General features: G+C 48.2%; 1 protein-coding gene across 7 annotated transcripts in view; it reads right to left on the bottom strand.

Moving 5' to 3' along the window:
* The window catches only part of SSH1 (slingshot protein phosphatase 1), a 66,601-nt gene extending 52,308 nt beyond the window's left edge, over window positions 1–14,293 (bottom strand). For 5 of the 7 annotated variants that reach the window (XR_014826991.1, XR_014826992.1, XM_084995656.1 and 2 more), the window contains exons 1-2: window positions 14,095–14,293; window positions 7,732–7,772 (exon numbers count right to left, since the gene is read on the bottom strand). Coding sequence is in view for 2 of the 7 variants with exons in the window: in XM_001929329.6 (XP_001929364.3) it covers window positions 7,732–7,772; window positions 14,095–14,163 (110 nt within the window). In the remaining 5 variants the exon portion in view is untranslated. Of the gene's footprint in view, window positions 1–7,731; window positions 7,775–14,094 lie in introns of those variants that run through there. The other 2 variants (XM_084995658.1, XM_084995657.1) reach the window with 1 other exon arrangement.
* Window positions 14,294–27,005: the final 12,712 nt, after the last annotated feature.

Below are 27,005 nucleotides of genomic sequence, written 5' to 3'. Positions count from 1 at the left end.
CCGGTTTGGGGGAGGGCAGGGGGCTGGTCCGAGGTCAGTCACACAGGTGGTCAGGGGGTCAGTAAGGACCCCACCCAGAGGCCCCGCCAGAGTCACGACTATCATTTCCGTGGTGGTCCTGTAATGCTGACGAGCACCCTGCACCACACGGTGTTCTCATCAACACGTGGCCTCTGCGTGGGAGCAGGGACCACGGCCAGGGCTCACCACTCCCCAGAGTGGGGGCCCATCCCAACCTGCAAGTGGCTCCTCCTGACTTTGACTAATCCTATTTTGATTAACCCCATTCCCTCCGGGCAGCCTTCCTAGAAGCAGCAAGACTCCTGTGCCTGTTTTCCTCATCTCAGGACTTTCCTAAAAAGCCACCCGAATCCAGACTATCCGAGCACAGCCCCATGCTCACCCAGGACGTGCTCTAAGGGCAGAGGCCCTTCCTTCCAGCTCTGGAAACAAAGCGTGCCTGGCCTGACACTCACTGATGGGGAAGTGGGGCCCGGCAGAGGGTCCACTTCCTCTCAGGGGCCACATCAGTTCTCGCCATCTCAGGGTGATTCGGCCAGTCGCCTCCCCTACCAAGTAACTTTGCTCCCAGCCTGAGAACAAAGCAGAAACCCTGGACAGTCTGGTACCAGTCAGTAACAATGGAACACAGAGTTATCATGGTGGGCCTGGGGACTCCCACCTTTGGATATGGGAGCCATAATCTAATCTCCTCTCTTCCCTTTACAAAGGAGGAAGTGGGGAGTTCCTGTCGTGGCTCAGTGGTTAACAAATCCGACTAGGAACCATGAGGTTGTGGGTACGGTCCCTGGCCTTGCTCAGTGGGTTAAGGATCCGGCGTTGCCGTGAGCTGTGGTGCGGGTTGCAGATGCGGCTGGGACCCCGTGTTGCTGTGACTCTGGCGTAGGCCAGCGCTACAGCTCCATTAGAACCCTAGCCTGGGAATCTCCATGTGCTGCAGGAGCGGCCCAAGAAATGGCAAAAAGACAAAAAACAAAACAAAACAAAACAAACAAACAAACAAACAAAAAAACAAAGGAGGAAGTGGGGGCCCAGAGATGTTTAGTGACTGGCCTAAGGGTGCACAGCAGATGACTCATCTTAGGACAAAACCTAGGTTTTCTGACTCCCTCTCACAGCTTTGTTCCATTTCCCAGGAGGGCGACCACGGGTACTGTGACCACTTGTGACGAAAGAGCTGGCATGCACATTCTTGGCGTGCACACACAGTCCCTTGTGTGCTAAGAGCATAGGAAGAATGAAACCAGGGCCTCCAGGCATTCTTTTGAAGTGTAAGTACAGTTATTTCCAAAGTTTAATGAAATCTACTAGACAGCGAAATTCATTTTAAGTTAAACTTAATAATTTTAATTATGTTCCAAGAGAATCAAATTAACTCTTCACCTCTGTCCTTACGTGTCCCCTTTCTAGGATGAGTTTTCTTTTTTCTTTTTTTTTGGCAGCACCCATAGTATTCAGAAGTTCCTGGGCCAGGGATCAAACCTGTGCCCCCAGAAGTGACAATGCCGTCCTTAACCACTAGGTCACCTGGGAACTCCTAGGATGAGTTTTCTAATGACAACAAAAAAGTATTTAACATACATCAAAAGCAAATTTTGATTTTAAAATCAAATATTCCAACAAACTGCCAGGAATAATACCCAAGTTAAACAGAAAGAACAGCAAATCAGTAGAATGGTCCCTAAAATTTAAAAGTCTGCACCCCAGGCATTTTAAACTGGGAGCCAGTGAGAGATGCGTGCCTATAAAGCCATGGGGATGGAGACAGGAAGGGATGAGCTGAACATAAACTCAAGGTCCCCTGTGAGAGACTGGGGCAGAAAGGAAGGGACACAGGTTTCTGAGTCACAGTGACTTGCATTTAAACCCTGGCTGTGGCCCCTGGGAACTACAGTTTCCCATCATGAGGCAGGCTCTGGCTTTGCAGGCTTGCGGGGGCAACAAAAAACAAGCAAGGTACACAAAGTGCCAAGCGCAGGTGACAACTGAAAGGGGCATCTGGTACAAGCCTCCCTTCAAGTAGAGGTCAGGTGGGTCACGGGACAGGGCCTCTGGGGTCAGGTCAGAGGGTGGACAGCAAAGCCATGGAAGGAGGGCTCACAGAGACAACACTTGAGTTGTGGGAGTGAGGGTACAGGTTCTGGGGTCAAAGAGACAAAGAGCATGCAGGGCTTAGCTCTACCACTTCCTGCTCACTGAAATTCGGCCAGCTACCTCTCCAAGGCTTCGTCTTCTCGTCTAGGGAATAGGAACAGATACAGTGCCTTCTTTACAGGATTTCTGCACAGGCTGAATAAAACAATGCAACTGAGGCAACTCGTAGAGCACAGCATGTTTGAAGGTCCATATCCTCAGCCTCCATCCTGGTTGACACTTCCTCCTACCCCTGCTAACACACTACTAACGTACCTTCCTCTGACTTACTGACTTATCTCCCCCAACAGAACGTCAGCTGCAACGGCGGGGATCGCTCTGCTTTGTTCACTGCTATATGCCCAGCTCTTAGGACAGCGCTAGGCACATAGTAGGTTCTCCGTCAAGAGCTGGTGACCACAGACGGCTCATAAGCAGATTAGGACAGGGACATGGAGGCTGATCTAACAGGGCCTGTATCAGGAACTGCAGGGGGAAACCATGGGCAAAATCTCTCTGCCCTTTGTTTCTTCCTGTGTGTCGTTCAAGACCACTCTGAGTTCCTCCGTGTGAAACAGAACTTGGAAAATTCAACTTACAAGAAGACCTCAATGGCCCAGGGATCAAACCTGTGCCCCAGCAGTGACAATGCTGGAGGGGAGAGGCCAGGAAGGCTGTGTCCTTTGGGTGGGCTCACCATCAAGTGGGCAGGCGCCCTGGGCAGGCGCTCAAGGCCTCATGCTCAGAAGGGCCCTGGGCTTGGTTAATGCTCTACAATTGCCACCTTGAAATGCTACACCATTTATTCTTTTTTTTTTCTTCTTTTGTTACTCAGGGCCACACCCGTGGCATAGGGAAGTTCACAGGCTAGGGGTCTAATTGGAGATGCAGCTGCCGGCCTACACCACAGCCGCAGTAACACTGGATCTTTAACCCATTGAGTGAGGCCAGGGATCGAGCCCACATCTTCACCGTGACAATATTGGGTTCTGAACCCACTGTGCCCCGATGGGAAGCTCTCTTCATCATTTCTTTAAAAAGGGCTCCACAAATTGTACAGCTGATCCTTCTAGTGGGCAAGATTTATGTACTTAGGTAAATACTACACAAGTCCTGAGTCTCAAGAAAATACTGAGGAAAGAGAAATGCCCTGGGGAAAGAAAGGAAGAGTCAGATGAAGGGACCACAGAAAACGACCCAAGGAAGCACGGTGAGGGGCACGGGTTGAAATGTCTACAACGGGAGAAAAGGTGCATCTGACTATCACAATGAATTCTGACAACAACCCTGTAAGCTGCAGGCTCTTCTGCCCACTGGAAAGTGGGGCCTGTTCCCAGTCACATCGCAGCCAGGGGAGGGGAAAGATGACAGAGGCGGAGGCCAAAGCCAGGTCTGCCCCTCCCCAAGGCCAAAGCTCATGGGAAAAAAGGTCTAACAGTTAATGGAGGTGGTATTTATGAAGCCAAAAATGCAATGTGGGGGCAGACGAAAGAGAAGCCAAGCCTCCAGGAGTGAATAAGTATGCAGGTGCTGAGTGGCCAGAACATGACTGTCTCTGGCATGTGGGTGACCCCTGCAGGTCCCCCGGGGCTCCTGGCCTCTTCCCACAGACCCTGAGCATCCCTCCTAACGCCACAGCATCACCTCTACCTAACACCCTACCACACCCACAACACTGAACAGAAATCTACTTGCTCACGTGTGTTTTCTCTATGTCAGGCTGGGGCATCTCCAGGACTCACACGGAGACAGGTGGGAAGACTGCAGGGTGGCCCCAGGCCAGGCCCCTCTGTTGAGCATGGTGGGACCAGGGAGTGGGAAGGGAGAGTTGCTCCCTCACTTAGGTTATACCCTGCAGCAAAGTGACGGGACAGTCCCCCTCCTGCTGGCATTCTGTTCCCAGACTCCAGAGCGGTAGGTTCTCCTGTCAGCTTTGAAGAAGTGTCTACAGCTGCAAGGGAATGTAATCTGCCAGGAACCAGTGTGAGCTTGGCAGCGGGCCCACGGTGCAGCTGAGAGGGGCCCTGGCCAACACTCTGACTGCAGCCATGGGAGACCCCCAGCAGAGGACCCAGCTCAGAGTCTGGATTCCTGACCTATGGGAGCCGCAAGGTAATAAACGTGTACATTGTGGACTGCCGAGCGTGCGGTAGCTTGTTACGCCGCAGTAGATAATTGATACAGCGGCCCACTGCAGAGCCTGATGCTCTTGGCAGGGCTTAATCGGACAGGCTCTCAACAAGGACAGTCAAGTCCAGGCTAAGAAACCATCAAGAAAGGCAGAGAGGCACCTGAGAGGCCTCGAAGAAGGGGTTCTGAATGGAGACAGGGACGTGTGGTCTGCAGAGCAAGGACACACCAACCCCTGCCCTGTCCTGATGCCATCACAGAGGTGGAGAAGGCACAACCACAGTTCAGAAGGTCCTCTGGGGATTTCCAGGCCAAGACTGGGAGGGGAGAGAGGGGAGAGGGAAAGGCAGGGGTGTAGGGGAGCTCACAGCCTACCACTGAAGCCAGATAAAGCAGAGAAGACAAAATCCTGCTGCTCTAGCCTGAAAGTTTGCTTGGGCAGGCAAGAAAAGAAATGAAAAGAACTCTTAACGATCATTTTCACATGCTTGGAAATGCTGGATGAAACTAAAAACAAAAAACAACAAAACATTCACTTCTGATCCACACTCTGCAAACAACACAACCATATTCCCTCCCCGGGGCCCTGCCTGGCACACAACCACTTACATCTCATGCCAGACTGAGGCGGCTCCCAGGATGGCGAGGGAGCCAGGAGCTGCTGCCAGTAGAGCCATCTGCTCAGCAATTCCCACAGTCTGAACAGCACAGCTCCCCAAAGAGGACTGCAGGAGGCAGGCGGCAGTCTGCACAGGCAGCAAGTAGGGGAAGGGGAGCGAGAGCTGGATGGACAGGGCTCTGCAGCACTCAGCTGCCCTCCGGGCAGGCAGGCAGGGAGCCTGACATCACTCAGAAGGCCTTCAGGGAAATTGTCTGGAGGACAAGGAAGATTCTACGGTGTGCTCCTATTTACATCTTACAGAGATGTCAGTGGGGAAAGGATGCAGGCGGGTCACAGGGTACCCTCAGGGTCCACCCAGCCTAACACAGTGGACACACCTCCCACAGGGAGTCAGGCCCTCTACTTCCGGGCTGTGAAACTAACTGATAGGAGCACCATCTTCTGAGGACCAAAGGTAGCAACCATCCTCCAAGCCTATTGTGGAGTTAGCTCTGTGCCAGGAGCCCCATACAAGCTGCTCGCCAACCTTGAAAAGACATAGTTCATCCATTTAACAAATGGGAGAACAGAGACCCACAGAGGCCCGGTAACCCCCAGAAGTACGCTGGCGCCTGGCCTCATGCAGGAGTCAGACTCCAAAGCTAGACCTGCCTGACTCCCAACCCTACATCTTTCTCCCGCATCCTGCTCTTTCTCATTGCTGAATGCAATTTACTGCAGAATCAAAACAAAGTTAACACGTTTCAACTGCTGAAAGACTAGTGCAGGCAGAAAACTAAGACCCTGTTACTAAGGAAAGCCGGGATGAGACAAAAACACAGGTACCTGCGGGCAAGGCAGGTGTGGTACCGGCACAGAGAAAAACCAAGAGTCACCTGCTAAGGAGAGAGGAGCCACAAACATCTGGGGTGGGAGCACATTGAGTTGGCTGAGAGGTCTGTGGCCATCTGAAAAGGAACTGGCTTAGAGAAAGAGCACCATCAGGGAGCAGGGAGCGGGGACGGAAAAGCAGAACTGCAGGCAAGGGTGATGAGCAAGAGAATGGGAGGAAGCAGCATGGGGCCTGCAGACTGCTGGCGCCCCCCCGTGGCGGTCAGCAGCCCTCCTCCCAGCTTTCCCTCCCCAGTGGGCTCAGGAGCTGATTTCCATTCCTCCCCTCCCCGCCTCCACCAGCTGATGCACAAGGCGGCCCATTACTGCCCCCACTTGGGAGGCCAGCTGATTCCAGCCTTTGAGACTCTAAGCAGCTGAAAACCCCCGAGCGAGCGGAAGAGTAAATGTGTCAGGGCCTCTGGTCCTCCCTCTGGCGTTACAGGGGAAAAAAAAAAAACGAGGACCTGACAGCGGTAATAAGGCAATCATTTCCCAACACACATGAGCTTCAGAAATCATGGTGCCACAGGAAAAATACCTATTTTCCTTCCCGTCCCTCAGAGACAGAGAAAACTTCAAAGAGGGGTGAGGCAGGGTTCTTCCACTTCTGCGTGTGAGTTTCACCAGGACACCCTGCGCTGGTTGACCCTAGTTTCTGAACACATATTTCCTTTTCCAAATAATTTTCCTCCTCCTCCCAAGATGAAACAAACATTTAAAGCAAACAAACAGGAGTTCCTGTCGTGGCTCATGGTTCCGACTAGGAACCATGAGGTTGTGGGTTCGATCCCTGACCTTGCTCAGTGGGTTAAGGATCCGGCGTTGCCGTGAGCTGTAGTGTAGGTTGCAGACGTGGCTCGGATCCCACGTTGCTGTGGCTCTGGCGTAGGCCGGGGGCTACAGCTCCAATTAGACCCCTAGCCTGGGAACCTCCATATGCTGCCAGTGCAGCCCCAGAAAAGGCAAAAAGACAAAAAAAAAAAAAAGTTAAAAAACAAACAAACATAAAAAAGAACAGTATCTTTGAAACACTGTTTACTTTTTTAAACTCTAGGAGCCAGAGTTTAAGACTAGCTCCTTGGTTGCAGAAGAATACATTATGTAATGAAGTGCTAAATCGTCTGTAAACTGATAAAATACTCAATTTTTGGCAAAGAAAAACAAAAATGCTTTTGGCGTCTCCTTGAGGATGTAGCAACCAAGCACTAGAGCTTAAGGCATTTTTCAAATAAGCATGTCTAAAGATTTCTCACACTCAACAAAAAATCCACCTTGAATTAATAAACCAAAGGGCTGAAATCCTGTTTCAAATCAGCAATATGTGTAGCTCAAAAGGAACACCTTCCACAAGTTCCCGATGTGGCTCAGTGGTTAATGAATCCGACTAGGAGCCATAAGGTTGTGGGTTCCATCCCTGGCCTCGCCCAGTGGGTTAAGGATCCAGAGCTGCTGTGACCTGTGGTGTAGGCCACAGATATGGTTCGGATCCCATGCTGCTGTAGCATAGACGGGCAGCAACAGTTCCTATTAAACCCCTAGCTTGGGAACCTCCGTGTGCCGCAAGTGCGGCCCTAGAAAAGACAAAAAAAAAAAAAAAAAAGGAACACCTTCCAAACAGCAGGATGGGAAAGAGAGAATGTATTAGGATTATCTACTTTAAAGCAGAGGTAAAATCTGGAAGTTCATAAAGATGCTCATTGTGGTAAAGCCAGGTGGTGTATTACTGGCAATTTTGTTTTCTTTTCTAAATGTTACATAATGTTATTGAAGCTGTTTATAGTTAAAGGCCTATATCATTGTTAAAGCCCTCCATATCCCATATCATTTTTAAACCACTGCTAAAAAACTGGTGTATCCTTTCCTGAGGGTTCTCCCTTTGGGAAAGGAACAAGAGTATTTCTTACCTGTTTGGAAGAAAAACTTCAAACGAAAACTCTAATAACGCTGCTTACCTGAGGTTTAACTTGCGATCCTCATCACTGCCAGCCTCCAACTGCAGAGAAAGAAAGAGAATGTCACCGCCCAGACGCCACTATCAGCAAGCCTCAGACACAGGCTCGTATTCTCTACTCTGGTGTCTGCAAAAGATACAGATGTCCAGGAAACCTGGCTTCTCCGAAGGGCCACGCCCTTTCCTTCCTGATCCTGCTCTGCTGTTTTGCTGTGATCTCCACGGAGGGATTTTCGGGTTTCCCAATCTTTCCCCACTTGCCTTTCACGGCATCTGCGTCGATGCCTGCTAATGGAGTGTTCTGAGCTGGCACTGTCACTCCACACCCTCATCCACAACTCTCTATTTTCCAGGGTTGCTTTGGAGCGTACCCTGTTTCTCTTTTTAAGGGGAGGGGGCAATGTTTTAGGAGGATCTGTTTCCTCCTTTGAGCTAGGCAACAGCTGAGTGATCAACATCATTGTATAAGCCACAACACAGTAGTAAAAAAAGGGGGAGGGGAGTTTCCTGGTGGCTTAGTAGGTTAAGGATCTGGTATTGTCACTGATGCGGCTCAGGTTGCTGCAGTGGCATGGGTTCAAACCCTGGTCTGGGAACTTCCACATGGTGTGGATCCAGCCAAAAAGAAAAACAATGACAAAAACAACCCCCCCAAACCACAACCATTCCAGGCAAGTCTTTTATGAAGGTGGCCGGGATCAGGCTGTCTATGGGTTTTAAATGCTCTTGGTGGTCCTCAAAAAGGCTTAAAAGGCTGGAGTTCCCATCGTGGCACAGTGGTTGATGAATCCGACTAGGAACCATGAGGTTGCAGGTTCGATCCCTGGCCTCGCTCAGTGGGTTAAGGATCCGGCGTTGCCTTGAGCTGTGCTGTAGGTTGCAGATGTGGCTCGGATCCCGCATTGCTGTGGCTCTGGCGTAGGCCAGTAGCTACAGCTCAGGTTAGACCCCTAGCCTGGGAACCTCCATATGCTGCGGGAGCAGCCCAAGAAATAGCAAAAAGACAAAAAAAAAAAAAAAAAAAAAAAAGGCTGACACAAACACTTCTAGGCTCTTGGTATATACATATGACAAGGACATTTCATATTTTCTACAAGTTACAAGGCCAAGAGGGTTAGGCTTCAAAAGCAACCATGATTTAAGCCCTGATTACAATTTTTCTTTTTTTCTTTCAAAAAGAAAACTCAAACGAGAACACAATACACACTGTACGGCTGGCACTTGGCATGTTTTGCATGTTGCACAGAGGAGCCCACTGAATGGGAAAGAGAAACCTGGAAAGCACTGATGGCTTGGTGAGATGCAAGGCTGACTGAGGACAGACACCAGACAGAAGCCAGCTCTGGTGGGAAAACAGTACAGAGCTCAGGTAGGGAGGGATATAGGCAGCAAGGGACACACCCCAGAGGTGGCAATTTCAGCAAGGAAAGGGTCCCGGAGAGGGCTGTCATCAGATAATGTATGTATGGTGCTATGCAGAGGTTGACACCAGTGGACCTCAGTTAGTTCTCACGCTTCCTACCAGACTCGGAAGGAGAAGTGGAAACATGAGGGGAGGCTCTGCTGACCACAGGGCCACCAGCTTCGGGCAAGTGAAATATACACAAAACAACTCACACAACCACAGGAGCAAAGTGAGAAAAGACTGTTTGGTCTAAACCATAAGATCCTTAACAGCGACAATTGTCCTGAACAGGGGACACCAGGTGATGCTGGAGCCTATCTGGGGAGGGTTCTGCTGGCATCTAGTGGGCAGAGGTCAGAGTGCTACTACACTTTCTCCAACACACAGGACAGGCCCCCACAACCGAGGATTTTCTGGCCCCAGCATCGGCAATCAGGATTGAGAAACCCTGATCCAACCCGCCCCCACACACGCCCACCCCCGAAAAAGGGACTGGAGATCTGCCCATGAAAACTAGTCACCTTGAATGTTTGTCAAAAATCACAATGTTACAACCCATTCCTGAAAGTTATTGATTTATCTATTCTTGGGCTCTCTGCCTGTTCTCATAAAAGAATGAGATAAAGTTAGCAGTAAAATGACATGATGAGATAATTAAAATTTTAAAAATTTAAATGAATAATTAAAATGAGATAATGAAAAACTGAGCGGAAAGGAAAACAAAAATTTTAAAAGAGGGAGGGGCTCTCTTGTGGTGCAGCGAATGAAGGATCTAACATCATCACTGCAGTGGCTTGGTAGCTGCTGTGTCAAGGGTTTGATCCCTGGCCTGGGAACTTCCCATAAGCTGTGGGTGTGACCAAATAAATTTTACAAAATAGAAAGAGGGAAACACTGCTTTGTGGGTCAGGCTGTGACATCCCTCAGTTCCCATGCCGTGCAGCAGGATCATAAGTTGGAGAAGGAAAGAAATGCCCTAAGTGCCTCTGACTCAACAAAGGAGGCACTTTTCTTTTTTTTCTTTTTTTTGTCTTTTTAGGGCCGCACCCATGGCATATGGAAGTTCCCAGGCTAGGGGTCAAACTGGAGCTACAGCCACTGGCCTGAGCCACAGCCATAGCAACTCAGGATCCCAGGCCTGCCTGCATGCAACCTACACCACAGCTCACAGCAACGCCAGATCCTTAGCCCACTAATCGAGGCCAGTGATTGAACCTGCATCCTCATGGATGCTAGTCAGATTCATTTCCACTGAGCCACGATGAGAACTCCAGGAGGCACATTTTGAGGAGTAAGGAAGTGATCTGGGGGTACAGATTTCAAAACCATTTAATCCTTGCTTACTCTCTGAGATTCTCAGGAGGAAAGACTACCTGTGCCAGAGAACACACCTGAGAGAGAAGCCAGCCCCTTCGGATGAGCTGAGGCCCAGAGAGAAGTAACCTGAAAAAGTTGGAACAGATGTAGAGCTGGCCTGGCTTTCTGACTGCATACACGCTGCCCTCTCTGTTCCTTCCTGTGCCTTCGTGCCTCACCTCACCTGGAAGGAAGCCTCACCTTCTAGGGAATATCACGGCCTCTAGTGGCTCCCTGAGAAACTAATGCCGCTGATTTACTCAAGTTGAATAAAACCTGGTTGAGTTTTATTCTTATTTTGGAGGTCACTGGCCCTTGGTGAAAATAATGCTTTATATAATCACTTGAAATGTGTCTAGCGGAAGTAACCCCTTATTTGCAAATTATTACTGATACGGACAATAAAAATCTAGGCAATAGGGAGTCCCCATTGTGGCACAGCAGAAACGAATGCAACTAGGAACCATGAGGTTTTGGGTTCAATCCCTGGCCTCGCTCAGTGGGTTAAGGATCCGAGGATCCGGTGTTGCCATGAGCTATGGTGTAGGTCATAGACAAGGCTCTGATTGGGCGTTGCTATGGCTGTGGTGTAGGCCGGCAGCTGTAGCTGATTTGACCCCTAGCCCGGGAATCTTCATATGCTGTGGGTGCAGCCCTAAAAAGACAAAAAGACCAAAAAAAAAAAAAAAAAAAAAAAAAAAAAATCTAGGCAATAAAGTTCATACTGGGAAATGTTCATGATATAAGTGAAAGTAGAAGACACTGAACTATATATAAAATAAAATCATGTTAAAAAATGAAATTGGAGTTCCCGCCATGGTGCATAAACGAATCCAACTAGGAACCATGAGGTTTTGGGTTCAATCCCTGGCCTCACTCAGTGGGTTAAGGATCCAGCGTTGCCATGAGCTGTGGTGTAGGTCACAGATGAGGCCCCGATCCCACACTGCTGTGGTTGTGGTGTAAGCTGGCAGCTGTTGCTCCAATTTGACCCCTAGCCTGGGAACCTCCATATGCCCTGGGTGTGGCCCTAAAAGAAAAAAAAAAAAAAAAAAAAAAAGAAAATAAAATGTCCCTAGTGGAAACACCACCAATGTCCATCAAAACATGGTATATCCACACAAGGGAAAATTACTCAGCCATTAAAAAAGGATAAAGTACTTATATGTGCTACAACATGGATGAGGCTTGAAAACACCATGCTAAGTGAAACAAGCCTGGCAAAAAGGCCAAAGAGTGTATTAATCCACTTACATGAAATGCCCAGAACAGACAAATCCATAGAGATAGTTAAGTATATTAGTGGTTGTCTAGAGTTGGTGACAGTAGGGCAGGGGTTGGTGGATGGGAGGGAGGCTGTGCACGACAGCTGAGGGGTATGAGGTTTATTTTGAGGGGGATGAAAATGTTCTGGAATTCATGGTGATGGTTATACAACCTTGGGCATATACTAAAAACCACTGAGCTGTATTTTTAAAATTTTTTTGGTCTTTTTAGGTCCCTACTATGGTATATGGAAGTTACCAGGCTAGGGGTCAAATCGGAACTGTAGCCACAGGCCTACACCACAGCCACAGCAACGTAGGATCTGAGCCGTGTCTGTGACCCACACCACAGCTCAAAGCAACAGCGAATTAAGCCACTGAGTGAGGCTAGGGATCGAACCCAAATCCTCATGGATACTAATTGGGTTTGTTACTGCTGAGTCATGACAGGAACTCTTAAACTGTATACTTTAAAATGTTGGACTTAACTGTATGTGAATTATATCTCAGCTAAAAAATACACACTTTTAAAAATCTGTCTAAAGCAGGAATAAATTAGGTGTCAAGTAAGGCAGGGAACGTGGGCTTTAGAATCAGAGATACAGGCTGAGAGGCTGTTTAACCTCTACCTGGAGCTGAACTTTACACTCACATATTTGTGAGATGGGACCCTGAGATTAAGTGCAGTGAAGCACTTTGTAAACTGCAAGGCGGCAGTAGCAGGGAACAGATGTCTGGGGGGGAGGTGAGAAGCAACTGCAGCCTGACTTTTCAAATGCAGGCTGCTGGCCACCGTGCAGAGGAGGGACTGTTAGAATTTTCTGTCCTCAGACAAGATAACACATAATGGCCTCTCCTCCAGAGGAGGGGGCTGTGAGGTTCAACCCTGCAGCCACTCAGTATGTTCCAGCCAGTCCCAGCAAAACAGGCCAAGGAGCTGCCCCACCAGTACTGGCAGGACAGACAGGGCTGTTAAACCCCAGACAGGTCCTCAGCATTCACAGACACACACAAACTTTTCTGTGTTATCAGGCAACTTCCCGCAGGGAGAAGGGGCCCAGATGCAGGCGGGCCACTTCCTGGGCCTGCAGGGCCCCTCCCCCAGCCTCCCCTCCCTCCCTTCTCTAAACAGTTCCCCATCTCCTCCTCCAGCAGCTGTGCTTGCAGGTCATGGCTCTGCCTTGCCACGGATGTGAGTTTAGACCAGAGGCCCTAACTGGTTCCCCTGCTTGGAGGCCTGAGGCCCAGCCTAGGGCAGTCCAGCCCAACTGTGTACTCAGAGAACCAATCCCCCCAGTCCACCCCAGAGCAAGGAGCCAGCCTCACACAGGCCAGGTCACCAGCAGACCCACAGAAATCCGCACAGTGCAGAGGTGTCCTTTCAGCCCCAGAAAGCACCCATGCCATCCCAGAAACCCCGGAATTGGCCTCAGCCACTCGGCCTGATGCACACAAACATGCAGCCCCAAATGATAAACTCAAACTCAGCTGCACACAAAAACTTAAGATACACAGTCACACAGCACCCTGAGCTCACTCAGCCACTGTCACACCGTGACACCGGCCCCCCAAGAGGCACAGCCACTCACACCAAGAGCCAGAACTCCAAAGGGTGTGCAGTCGGGGAACAATCTCACTTTCACAGGAGCACCTGGGCCTCCTCTCCTGCCGCATTGAACAGGCACAGGTCCCAGTAGACAGGCCAGAGTCACTCAGGGAAAGGCACACACAGGCTGGCATACACACAGCTGGGCACACAGGGAAAGGGCTTAGACCAGCCTCAAGGTCTGGAATCACAGAACCACATCATTTCACACAGTCACTGGTCAGGAATCCTAGTCCCAGATGCAGTATCCCCCACAGTCACCTCCAGACAGGGGTCACTGTCTCTCACACACACAGTCACCCCCGGATGGGGGTCATACTCACAGTCTCATGCACAGTCACCCCCAGTCGGAGCTCACACTCAGTCACCCCTAGGTGGGAGTCACACTCACACTTGCTTCCAGATTGCGGGGGGGGGGGGGGGGTCTCACACAGTCTCATGCAGTCACCCCCAACATGGTCACATCCGTACGCACAGTCACGCCCACAAGGGGGTCTCTCACACACATTCAGCACAAGTCACTCTCAACTGGATCACGCCCGCTCACACCCGCACACTGCTTCCAGCAGTCACCCCAGCTCGGCTGCCCGGGCGGGGTAGTCCAACGGGGTCCTCGCAGGCTAAGGACCCCTCGAAGCTGCCCCCGGAGCACTCCCTGGCGCCCCGCACTAGCGTCCCAGGCCTGGCGCAGCGGCTGCTCGGCCGGGCCGGGGCCGGGGGCCCGGGGCTCACCTCGCTGTTGCTGGCGGAGGAGGAGGCGGCGCTGGGCGTGGGCGAACGCTGCAGGGTCACCAGGGCCATGGCTGCGGCGCGGCGTTAGGGCACCGCCGAGGCCTCGGGCTACAGCCGCCGCCGCCGCCCGGGCCGGGCCCGGGGCTCTCCAGGAGCCGTGCGCGGGCGGCCGGGCCGAGCCGGGCCGGGCCCGCCCCTCCCCCTCGGCGTCCGCCGCTGTCCCCGCCCCCCCACCCCCGCCTCCCGCGCCGGCGCGCGCCGGGCCTGAGCGAGGAGGGGGGCGGGGGGGAGCGACCGGGGCGGGTCGCGCGTGCGCGGCGCCGGAACTCTAGTGGCGGCTGAAGGCTCGGCCAGCCAGTCACGTCCCCCGCGTGCCCGACGCGCGCGCCCAGTGTTCCGCGCGCCCGGCCCTCCAGCCTGGGGGTCGGGGGCGCGCGCGTAGGCGAGCAAGTTCGGTCCCCAGAGGCCCACCCCTTGCGCCTGCCTGCTAAACCGAGGCTCGCGGGCTGAGCAGCGGGTAATACCCAGGGCGGAAAGGCTCAACTACGAGAAAATTAGAACCTCCTGGTCTCCGCTTCTTGAACTCCGAGAAGCAGTCTGCAGAAATTCATTCGTTCATTTATTTATGAAATATTTATTGAGCGCCTACTAAATGCTGCCATACAGTATTCAACCGTGAGCAACGTAGATTAGGCTTGCCCTCAGGGATTTGAAAGAAGCGAATCAAATTACGAGATGTTTTAAAAATAATTATGCCAATCTTTTTTATGAATTCCTTTTGTGTCCAGAAACCCAGCTAGCTCCTTAGGAAGTCAAGGAAAAGCTTCTCTGCAAAAGGGGCATTTGCTCTGAAGCCTGAAGGATGAGCAGGATTAACGGGTGAAGGGAAAGGAGACTGCTGGGGGCGGGGTGGTGGGGGTGGTGGGAAGGTGTGGGCACAACGGCCCAGAAACTAAAAGGAGATTGTCCATCAGAGGCTGGAGCCTGGGGTGGGGCGGGGAGTGATGCGAGCCTGGGGTGGGGCGGGGAGTGATGCGAACCGGGGTGCAGTCTAGAAGCTCTGGCAGCTCTTGAAAAATGGACTGGGGCAGAGAAATGGAGACCTGGTGGGCCACTGCTGTCCTCTTGGGAGGAGGTGACCAGAATGGGGATGGAGAGAAGCACATGGAGTAAGATACTAAGAAGGTGACACTGGCTTGACTCCCCCCCCCCCCCGCCCCGCCCCGTCACTGCACGCACATTGCGCAAGCATCCGCAGATTTGCTGGTCCAGACCTGCTCCCCATTTTAACAAAGGGCTCCACGGACCATCTCACTGCCCGCCCAGCAACCTAAGCAGCCTCCTAGATCCCTCCTCTTGCTTCCCTCAGATCCAGGGGCATATTCCTCCTGCATATTCCCTCAGCATCATTTATCTCAAAGATGGTTCTCAACAGGGGTGACTATAGCCTCTATGGAGTGTTGTGGGATTGTTATTGTTTTTTAATCTGTGGGATTTTTGTTTGTTTTGTTTTTGTTTTTTTAGGGCCACAGCATGTGGAAGTTCCCAGGCTAGGGGTTGAATTGGAGCTGCAGCTGCTGGCCTATACCACAGCCAGATCCTTAACCCGCTGGGTGAGGCCAGGGATGGAACCTGAGTCCTCATGAATACTAGTTGGGTTTGTTACTGCTGAGCCATGATGGGAAGCCCCATTTGTGTGAATATTTTTGAATGTCTTGCAGATAGGGGAGAAAGAGCTATTGGCAGTTCTGGTGTTTAAGGGCAGCAGCCAGGAATGCTAAAAATGCTAAAAGTCCTGCAACACACTGGACGGTGCCCCCACCCTCATCCGCAGAAGAATTGCTCCATTCCCACAAGATTCCTCTGTAGGTGAAAAAAACCGTTCATGATTATCTAAAGCCAGAATCTAACTCCATTTTACATGTAACACAAAGTATTTTTCACTGCATTTTCAGAAATGCAAGTATGTTTAAAGAGAGGGAAGAATGTACTTTTGTTTAAGAGCTTTGTCAGGTGGTGTTCACCATTTGGGAGAGTTTATAAAAGGAAAGAGCCCTTGGATTATTGGAGTAGTCCACCCATCATGCCAGCATCTGTAACTGTGCTCTTGGTAGACCGATCGTCATATTTATTTAGCACTTATTTTAAAATGTCAAATATAATACAAAGTTTGGGTAAATTCAGCTCACCAGTGAATATTTTACTTCTCAACTCTGAATATTCATTAAAAACAGATACACTGAAATTCCTGTTGTGGCTTAGCGGTAATGAATCCAACTAATATCCATGAGGACATGGGTTCGATCCCTGGCCTCACTCAGTGGGTTAAGGATCCAGCGTTGCCAGTGAACTGTGGTGTAGGTTGAAGACGCTGCTCAGATCCTGCGATGCTGTGGCTGTGGCGTAGACCAGCAGCTGCAGCTCTGATTCGACTTCCACATGCTTCCATATGCTGGGAACTTCCATATGCTTCGTGTAGAACCCTAAAAAGACAAAGAAATAAAATATTTAAAGAAAGAAAGAAAAGAAACGGACACACTACAGAGTTCCCTCGTGTCTTAGGAGGTTGAGGATCTGACATTGTCACTGCTGCAGCTTGGGTTCAGACCCCGACTTGGGAACTTCCACATGCCACAGGCATGGCCAAAAACAAACCAAGACAAAACACAAAAACCCCAAACAAAAAAAGATATACTTCAACACAACGTTGTAAATCAACTATTCTTCAATTAAAAAACAAAAAAGGGGGAGTTCCTTTTGTGGTTCAGCAGGTTAAGAACCCAACGCTGTGTCCATGAGGATTTGGGTTCCATCCCAGGTCTTGCTCATTGGGTTAAGGATCCCACATTGCTGCAAGCTGCAGAGTAGGTAACAGATGTAGCTTGGATCCCCTATTGCTGTGGCTGTGGTGTAGGCTGGCAGCTGCAGCTCTGTTGATCCCTAGCCTGGAAACTTCCATATGCCACAGGTGTGGCCCTAAAAATATTAATTAATTAATTAATGAAAAACAGTAACAGCAAAAAGCAAAAAACAGACCCGCTTCTGACACTTCCCTATATCCTTCAAGCTTGAGTGCCCAAGCTTTTACATTATGAAATGGATGGACTTTCTTTCATCATGATGAATTTTTCTTTTATATTAAAGCATTAGGGATTTTGTTTTTTCCAGGTTCCGTGTGGAGATGGGCTGTATTATCCATGAGTTGGTCACCACTTAGTGAAGCAATCATCACAAACCAGTTGTAAAAGGGATGTGGAGTTTTAGAGTCGAGATGCTTAGGCTGCTGGTTCTCAAATGTGAAGGTTTGAAAATCCCCTGGGGTCAACACAGACTTGGATACCCTCCAGAGTTGCTGATTCACTCAGTTTTCAGGGATGCTGAATATTTTGCCTTCCTCATCATGTCCTAGTGATGCTGAGGGTCCTGGTCTGTACCATCCCTGTACAATGTCAAAGCCTCTTTACTGGGTTTCCCTCTACCCGTACTCCTCCTTGCCAATCCATCAAGAGATCCATACCAAGGTCTGATCTGCCACCTAGATGGCTCTAAACCCTAATCCCTTCTACCCTGGGCCTGCTTACCTTTTTACCTACCCCCATGTGTCCAGAGGCCACCCCACCCCTTCTCACTTCCTCTTACAGCTGAGGGGCCCTCTTCCCTCCCACAATTAACTCTTGCCAAACACCACCACCAAAAATCTTTCCCTGCCCCCTAGGCTGGTGGCAGCATCCTTCCCAGGATTTCATAGCTCTCCTGCTTCTGCCCCAGAAACACAGCAAGTATCACTATTGTCACAACTCTCTCTCTCTCTCTCTCTCTCTCTCTCTCTCATCACATGGTTTCTGAGAAAAACCTCAGGAGCTGGGCTGGGACCAGCGTGAGAGCACAAAATGTAGGGCTGGAGGGGGGGCAACCAAAAACAACAACAACCCAAAACCTCAGTAACCAAGAGAAAGGCTGTATTTGAAAGAATCAAAATTTATGAAAAAAAAAAAATCTTCCATGAACAAAATGTCAACATTTTAAATAAAGTCAGGATTGGTGCTGATCTTTACCGACTTTTCCTATTATCTCGGGCTCCAATGCGGCGCAGCAAGTCTCTTTGACTGATATTGTCTCGATTTGACCATGTCCTTATTTAGAATTTTGATCATTCTAAACCTTTTTGGGAAAACCCTTCTGTGTGAAAAGGGCTGTGGGCTTGACTTGTGGCCTGTAACAGGGGTGGGGCAGGGAAAAGAGAAGTGAGAACCCCAGGTTCTGGGTTTCAGGGAACCCTAGAAGTGGAGGAGGGGAGCCCGCTGGAAGAGGCAGCACCAGAGTTTTCTTGCATCCAGCAGAACCCTCTCTATTCAGCATCAATATAGTTATTTTTTTCATCATAATTTATTTAATTATCTATTACCTTGCCTGTTCATCTCAGCTCATTTTTTTTTTATTTTTTATTTTTTTTATTTATTTATTTTTTGTCTTTTGTTGTTGTTGTTGTTGTTGCTGTCGCTATTTCTTGGGCCGCTCCCGCGGCATATGGAGGTTCCCAGGCTAGGGGTTGAATTGGAGCTGTAGCCACCGGCCTACGCCAGAGCCACAGCAACTCGGGATCCGAGCCACGTCTGCAACCTACACCACAGCTCACGGCAACGCCGGATCGTTAACCCACTGAGCAAGGGCGGGACCGAACCCACAACCTCATGGTTCCTAGTCGGATTCGTTAACCACTGCGCCACGACGGGAACTCCCATCTCAGCTCATTTTTCACAACTATTAACAATAGCAAGTTATGGAGTTATTTGCTGTCAGCTAGGCATTAGGCAAAGCAATATGCAAGTGTGTTGGGGACAGGAGTTTAGTAACAAGTGAATGTTCCCCACTTTACCTCTAGGGCCATCTCCTCCAGGAAGCCTACCCTGACCTGAGGCTGGATTTGAGGTCCCCATCTATGCTCCTGCAGCCCCTTTGCTCCTTCCTGTGTTGAGCCTCTTTATTTCTTGTCATGTTGTTGTGGTTCTCATTTCATGGCTGAGGAAGTTGGTGCATAGAGTGGTTTAGTCACACACCCAAGGTCACATAGCTGGAGAGCGCTGAAGCTGGTGTTTGGAAACATGTTTTTCTACTTGAGAATCAAGACAAAAGACAGAGGTTCTTCTAGGATAGCCTACAGGGGAGAAGTGAAGAGAACTCTAGTGAGCCTTCCCTTTTTAGAGCAACCTATTTGCAATTCAGAGGTAGTAAAGCTTGAGTAGGTTGAATAGTGGTTTCCCAAAGATGCCTGTATTCCAATGCCTGGAGCAGGTGACTGTGTTAACTGACACGGTAAAAAGGACTTTGCAGATGAGATTAAACTTAGGGTGTCGTGGACTTCCTTGTGGAGCAGGCGGTTAAGAATCTGACATTGTCACTGCAGTGGCTTGGGTCCTTCTGTGGCACAGTTTCAATCCCTGGCTCAGGAGCTTCCATATGCTTTGGGTGCAGCCAAATGAACTAATTAATTAATTAATTAATTAAGGGTGTTGAGGTGGGGAGATTATCCTGAATTACCTGGGTGGGCTCCAAAACTGAAGGGTCTTTATAAGAAGGAGGAATAAGGATCAGAAAGAAAAGTAGGAAATGTGACAACATAAGCAGGGGGTTAGAGTGATTTAAGCAAATCTGTGAGCCTAGGGATGCAGGTGGCCTCTAGAAGCAGAAAAAGGCAAAGGAGTGAATTCCCCCCTCATCATCTCCAGAAAGAACACAGACCTGCCATCACATTGATTTTGCACTCCTGCTGTCTAGAACTACAAGAAAATTAATTCCTCTTGTTTTAAGCCACTGAGTTTCTGGTAATTGGTTGCAGAAGCATAGAACATGAACATTAAAACAACCTACCATATACTGGGTTAAAAAAGAAACAACAGGAGTTCCTGTCGTGGTGCAGCAGAAATGAATCTGACTGGGAACCGTGAGGTTGCGTGTTCGATCCCTGGCCTTGCTCAGTGGGTTAATGATCTGGCGTTGCTGTGAGCTGTGGTGTAAGTTGCAGATGTGGCTTGGATCTGGCATTGGTGTGGCTGTGGCATAGGCTGGAAGCTGTAGCTCCAGTTAGGCCCCTAGCCTGGGAACCTCCATGTGCTGTGAGTGCAGCCCTGAAAAGACAAAAGACAAAAGACAAAAAAAAAAAAAAAAAAAAGAAAAAAGAAGAAGGAAAGAAACAACAGACCCCAAAAGGAGTCACTTGTGCTAAGCCCCACATCATCAAACCACGTCTTAATTACAGTTTTGTTTTTATCAGAAATTGGATCTTAAAACCAGTCAGCCAGGAATCACCTGATCAGCTATCAGTTAAGTTATCTGCCTGATAGACCCTGTCTCCTAAAAGAAAATAACCATGCAACACCCAATCTACTTTTCTGCCTAATACAACTTCCTTATTCCTGCTCCCTTCTGCTTCAACAAGTCTTTCATTCTATATACCTACTGGAAGCTCCTTTCTATCTGTTAGATTGCATGCTGCCCAGTTCATAAATCATTGATTAAAGTCAGAGATTTAAAGTTCTACCCAATTGAATTTTGTTTTATAACACATTTATTGGAACTATGCAATGTATTGTGTCCTCTTCAATCACTATTTAATCTTAATTCAACAATAGGGTAAAGTCCTTACTTATTTTATTTTTCCAATAGCAAGGGACTATTATTAGCTCCCCTCCCTCCACCCCCTACCACCAGTTCTACATATAAACCTTCAAGAAGGGACTTGTCGCAGATTCTGGGGACCATGAGGGGTGGAGCTGGGGTTGACCTCAGGCATGTTTGATCCTAAAGTGAGTGCTCTCGGATCTCCTGCCAAATGCCTTCCCAATTGTTCTTGAGCTTCTGTAAGTACCAGCCCAAGACCACACAGGTAGAGAGGGTAAGGTTGGGTACCAGCTGAGTCTGCCTGCCTGACTCTAGAGACCCTGGCCTTAATCACTAGTCTCCAAAAAAAAGAAGAGTAAAGAGCAGTATCTGTTCTACCAGATATTAAAACATATGACAAAGGTGCAGAAATTAAAACAGCATGGACACAGGTTTAGAAAGCCATGGACAGGAGTTCCCACTGTGGTACAGCAGGATCGGCAGTACCATGTCTGCAGTACCAGGATGCAGGTTTGATCCCCCGTCTGGCACAGTCACAGGTGGCCTATGTTGCCACAGCTCTGGTACAGGTCACAGCTGAGGCTCAGATCTGATTCCTGGCTCAAGAACTCCATATGACCTGGGGCAGACAAAAAAGACAAAAAAAAAAAAAAAAAAGAAGAAGAAGAAGAAGGCCACAGACAGATCAATAGAGAACAGACCCAAACACACAGGAAAGTTTAGTGAGTGTGACAAAAGCAGGGAAGTATCAGTGGAGAAAATGTGAGTGACCCAACCAACTGTTTTGGTGCCATTGACTAGTAAGTCAAGCTGGATCCTTATTCCCCACCCCCCAATTTAGTCTCCAAAGTTAATTCCAAATAAATCAAATACTTCAATGTAAGGAAAAAAAGCCTCAAAGGCTCTAGAAAGTCTGCATGAGTAATTTATAAAATGGAGCAGAGATGGGAGGGGATGCAAGTTTTCTGAATATGACACTAATGGCAGAAACCATAAAGTGACAAAAAAGTTGAATAGATTTGACTCCAAAAAACTTTTAAAACCTTTGTATGACAGACAAATTGGGGGAAATCTTTGCAATAAAAGGATAACACCGGAGTTCCCATCTTGGTGCAGCGGAAATGAATCCGACTAGGGAACATGAGGTTTCAGGTTTGATCCTTGGCTTTGCTCCGTGGGTTAAGGATCCAGTGTTGCCGTGAGCTGTGGTGTAGTTTGCAGACATGGCTCTGATCTGGCGTTGCTGTGGCTGTGGCATAGGCTGGCAACTCCGATTCGACCCCTAGCCTGGGAACCTCCATATGCTGCAAGTGCAGCCTTAAAAAGCAAAAAAAAAAAAAAAAAAAAAAAAAAAAAGAGGATAATACCCATAAATATAAAAGGAGTTCTTACAAATTAATAAGATAGCCAATATACTCCAAGAGGAAACTGGGAGGAAAAAAATTCACTTTATAAAGAACTAAATCTAAAGGTCTATCAACACATGAAAAGACCTGCAGTCTTTTTTTTTTTTGGTCTAATCAGAGCTGTAGCTGCCAGCCTATGCCAGAGCCACAGCAACTCAGGATCTAAGCCATGTCTGCTACCTACACCACAGCTCACGGCAACACCGGATCCTTAACCCACTGAGCAAGGGCAGGGACCGAACCCACAACCTCATGGTTCCTAGCTGGATTCGTTAACCACTGCGCCACGATGGGAACTGACTTGCAGTCTTATTAGTAGGGCTGGAACTAGGGTGAGGCAAGCTTAGGGGTGTGCAAATTTTAAGGAGGCTCTCACTCTAAGGATGCTGCAAGAAGAACACAGTAGGCACTTGAGGGTGGGAGCCACCTTAAACTTGTCAATTGATAGAGTCCTTCTGGAGGTGCTGTCTGGTGAAATGGATCAATATTTTAATTAATCAATTATTTGTCTTTTTAGAGCCTCACTCTCGGCATATGTAAGTTCCCAGGCTAGGGGTCAAAATCGGAGCTATGGCCGCCCGCCTACACCACAGCCATAGCAACATCAGATCCATAACCCTTGAGTGAGGCCAGGGATTGAACTTGTGTTCTCATGGATACTAGTCGAGTTCGTTATCGCTGAGCCACAACAGGAAATCTGGATCAATATTTTATTTTTATTTTACTTTATTTTTTGCTTTCTAGGGCTGCATCCATGGTATATGGAAGTTCCCAGGCTAGGGGTCGAATCAGAGCTACAGCTGCCATCCTACACCACAGCCACAGCAATGTGGGATCTGAGCCACTTCTGTGACCTATACCACAGTTCACGGCAATGGCAGATCCTTAACCCACTGAGTGAGGCCAGAGATCGAACCTGAGTTCTCGTGGATACTAGTTGGCTTTGTTACTGCTGAACTACCATGGGAACTACCTGGTTTGAGTTCTCATGGATACTAGTTGGCTTTGTTACTGCTGAACTACCACGGGAACTCCCTGGTTTGAGTTCTCATGGATAGTAGTTGGCTTTGTTACTGCTGAACTACCACGGGAACTCCCTGGTTTGATATTTTAAAAGCACAATGATTCTGTTTTTAGAAATCAGCCATAGGGAAATAGACATGTGTGCCAAGAAATGCATCTAGAATATTTGAAATATCAAAAAATGATAGGGACAGTCCCCAGAGGGACTGACCTGAAAAAGTGTTACATGCAAGAATTAAAAAAAAAAGTTTCATCCACATACAACGGTAACCTATGTGAAATGAACATCGCTGATCTATAGTCTTATGGGAAAGGTGTTCAGAACGTGTCACATTGGGGAATGGAACAGAATGGGAACTGAAACGCCAGCATAACATGACCCCATTTTTGTTACCTGTACTTATGTTAATGTTTGAGGATACTCACCCCAAAAGATAATGACCCCTATTTCTTAGTGCTGGGATTGGTGGCAGGTGATTAATGTACTTTCTTTTCTTTCTTTTTTTGCCAAAGTTCTCAGGCCAGGGATTGAATCTGTGCTACAGCCATAACCAGAGCCACAGCAGTGACAATGTCAGAACCTTAATCCACTGAGCCACCAGGGAACTCCTAGTACTTTCTTCTTTCTACGTTCTGTAGTTATAATAAATCTAATTTCATCTGAGAGAGTGTATATGTGTGTGGGGGGGCATTAACTGGTTATTCTCTAACTTCACCAGGCCCCCCCACAAAGTTCTGCCTCCTCCAGAGAATTCTCCCAGTCAAGAAGCTTTTTCCTAGCATGAGTATACTTCAGAGCTGTTAGACGGCCCTGTCATTATCAACCAGCCTGTGGGTCAGAAGAATCTTTGGGAGTTCCCATCACAGCTCAGCAGTTAACGAACCCAACTAGTATCCATTGAGGACAAAGGTTCAATCCCTGGACTCACTCAGTGGGTTAAGGATCCCGCATTGCCATGAGCTGTAGTGTAAGCTGGCAGCTACAGGTCTGATTCGATCCCTAGCCTGGAAACCTCCATATGCCACAGGTGCGACCTTAAAAAGGCAAAAAAAAAAAAAAAAAAAAAAAAAAAGAAGGAGAAGAATCTTTGACTTCAACAACTCCAGCCAAATAAACAGAAATTGCTTCCAAAGGTCTTTCGAGAGACTTCTGGAGCCTTCTATCATGATGATCAGTGAGCTTTGGACTTCAGAGTAGTTTCTCAATGTCCTTGTGATCAACAGACCGAGGAAGCCCCACACCCCTGTGGAACTAAAGACACAACCTTCTGCTCTTTGGGTCTCAGTTTGCCCAACTGTAAAACGGGCAGATTCAACCAGCTCAGTGTTTCTCAACATTTTCCCTTTTTTTACATTTATTTTTCACCCTTTTTTCTTTTCTTGCTATGCCCATGGCAGGTAGAAATTCCCAGGCCTGGGATCGAACCCGTGCCACAGCAGTGAAAATATCAGATCCTTAACCTGCTGAGACCCGAGGGAACTCCAACATTTTCCCTTCTTAAAATGAGACAAAACTCATGCTTCCTTCTGATAAAGATAAAAATCTTACCTCCCTCCTAGGGAATATCTTCTACTTATTCCAAGAGCCAAGCACATTCTGTAAAACTTTATTGTCTATAGTTTGAATCATGGAGACATCACTCCACCTCATTTTCTGAAATTAAACATTGGGAGTTGTCATTGTGGCTCAGCAGATTAGGAATGTGACCTAGTGTCTCTGAGAATATGGGTTCTATCCCTGGTCTCACTCGGCTGGTTAAGGATCCCGTTTTGGCACAAGCTGCAGTGTAGTTTGCAGATGTGGCTTGGATTTGTCATTGCTGTTGCTGTGGCTGTGGTGTAGGCCAGAAGCTGTAGCTCCGATTCACTCCCTAGCCTGGGAACATCCATGTGCGGCAGGTGACAGTAAAAAGAAAAACAAAAAGCAAGCACCTAACTTGCTCTTTGCACACAGCACCGGACTCTGAAGCCATGGCCCACCTCCGGCCCTGTGGTGTGGGAGTCCCGGGTACCTGGGGCTCTTTCAAGCTCTCAGCAAAACTCCCCAGGCTGGTGGTGGCTGACACAATATCAGTTTCCTGTGTTTTTATTTGCTGGATCTGGGAACCCTAACCTCTCTTCAAATTTGGACCTCCTCTAGTAGGCTGTTATTATGGGCAAGTTCTCTCTTTTTCTATTTCTTTGTCCTTCCCTCCCCCTCAAGTTTCCTTCCTTCCTTTCCTTCTTTCTCCCTCCCACCCCTACTCTTTCTAATAGTGTCAAGACCATTAATTTTTTTTGTTGTTGTTGTTTTTTTTAGGGCTGCACCTGCAGCATGTGGAAGTTCCCAGGCTAGGGGTCGAATCAGAGCTGTAGCTGCTGGCCTACACCACAGCCACAGCAACGCCAGATCCAAGCTGCCTCTGTGACCTACACCACAGCTCATGGCAACCCTACATCCTTAACCCACTGAGTGAGGCCAGGGATTGAACCTGCGTCCTCATGAATAGGAGTTGGTTTCTTAACCCACAATGAGAACTCCTCAGGTCCACTAATCTTAATCTTAAATGTGCAGATTGATGGCTTTTCACATACACGTGTACTCCTATAACCACCACCCAGATTAAGGGACATGTTTCTAGCATCCCAGAGAATTTTTTTGTGCCCCAGAAGTAATTATTCTCTATTACCAACAACTAGTTTCACCTTTTCTTGGATTTCATGTACATGGAAGCATAAGTATGGTCTCTTCCCTGCCTGCCTTCTTCCCCACAACATAATGACTGTAGGGTTCACCCAGTTGTTGTATGTAGCAGTAACTAATTTTTCTCATTGTTGCATAATATTCCATGGTGTGAACTGTCTGAAAAACACAGAAATTTGTTTATCCATTCTCTATCTGATACACTAGAGGTTGCTTCTAGTTTGGAACTATGAATGTTCTTATACAAGACTTTTGGTTGATGTCTGTCTTCTTTTCTCTTGAGTGTTATGTGAAAGTCAGGTTACTGGGTTATGGGATAGACATATGTTTAGCTATGTGAATATCAGGAGCAAGTTGTTGAATTTCAACTTTGATGAGAGGGTTGATAACAGCAACACCTATTTCATAGGGCTGATGTGAGATTAACTGAGATGACCCAGATAGAGTATTTTTTTAGAACTGGCACATCAAAATTTACAAAACAAAAATCATTGATAGAATGGGAATGGGAGGGCATAAAAATCTGGCAATGTTTCATTAATCTTGAAGTGTTTCCATGATGAGTTAGAGGCACAAGGAACTTCCCTAAGGTTTTCAGATCCCAAATGACTATTGTAAAAACAAAAACAAAAACAAAAAACCCAAATGAAATGGAAGCATAGAAGTAAAAGGTGGAGTTCACCTTCATTTTTTATTATTAAAGAAAAATACTATGCACTAGTATGTTGCATGCATTTTCAATGTTCATCTGCATGTTTTTATTTGGTGATGTCGAAGGCAGGGGGTTAGAGGCCGGACCTTTAAGGCTGACCTGAAGGACGCCTCACCCAGGGCTGGTTGGTCCCTCTCCATGGGCCTCAGTCTCCCCATCCATACAGCAAGGTGCCTGATGCTCTCTGGACTCTGTGATCTCTGCTCCAGGTCTAGCTATGGCAGAGGAGGGACCTGGCGTCCAGCGTTTGTGTCTCTGGGATACAGGAGCAAAGAGCCACATATCTTTCTTTTTTCTTTTCTTTTTTTTTTTGGTCTTTTTGCCTTTTCTAGGGCTGCTCCCACGGCATATGGAGGCTCCCAGGATAGGGGTCAAATCAGAGCTGTAGCCGCCGCCCTATGCCAGAGCCACAGCAATGCAGGATCCAAGCCTCGTCTGCGACCTACACCACAGCTCATGGCAACGTCAG

The sequence above is a fragment of the Sus scrofa genome, chromosome 14 (genome assembly GCF_054392235.1).
Source record: "Sus scrofa isolate SSC_HxYL_T2T_F1_AM1 chromosome 14, Sscrofa_HxYL_maternal_Yorkshire_Landrace_v2.0, whole genome shotgun sequence".
NCBI lineage: Eukaryota > Metazoa > Chordata > Mammalia > Artiodactyla > Suidae > Sus > Sus scrofa.
The sequence above is the reverse complement of the archived record's forward strand: the minus strand, read 5'-3'. Positions and strand labels throughout refer to the sequence as shown.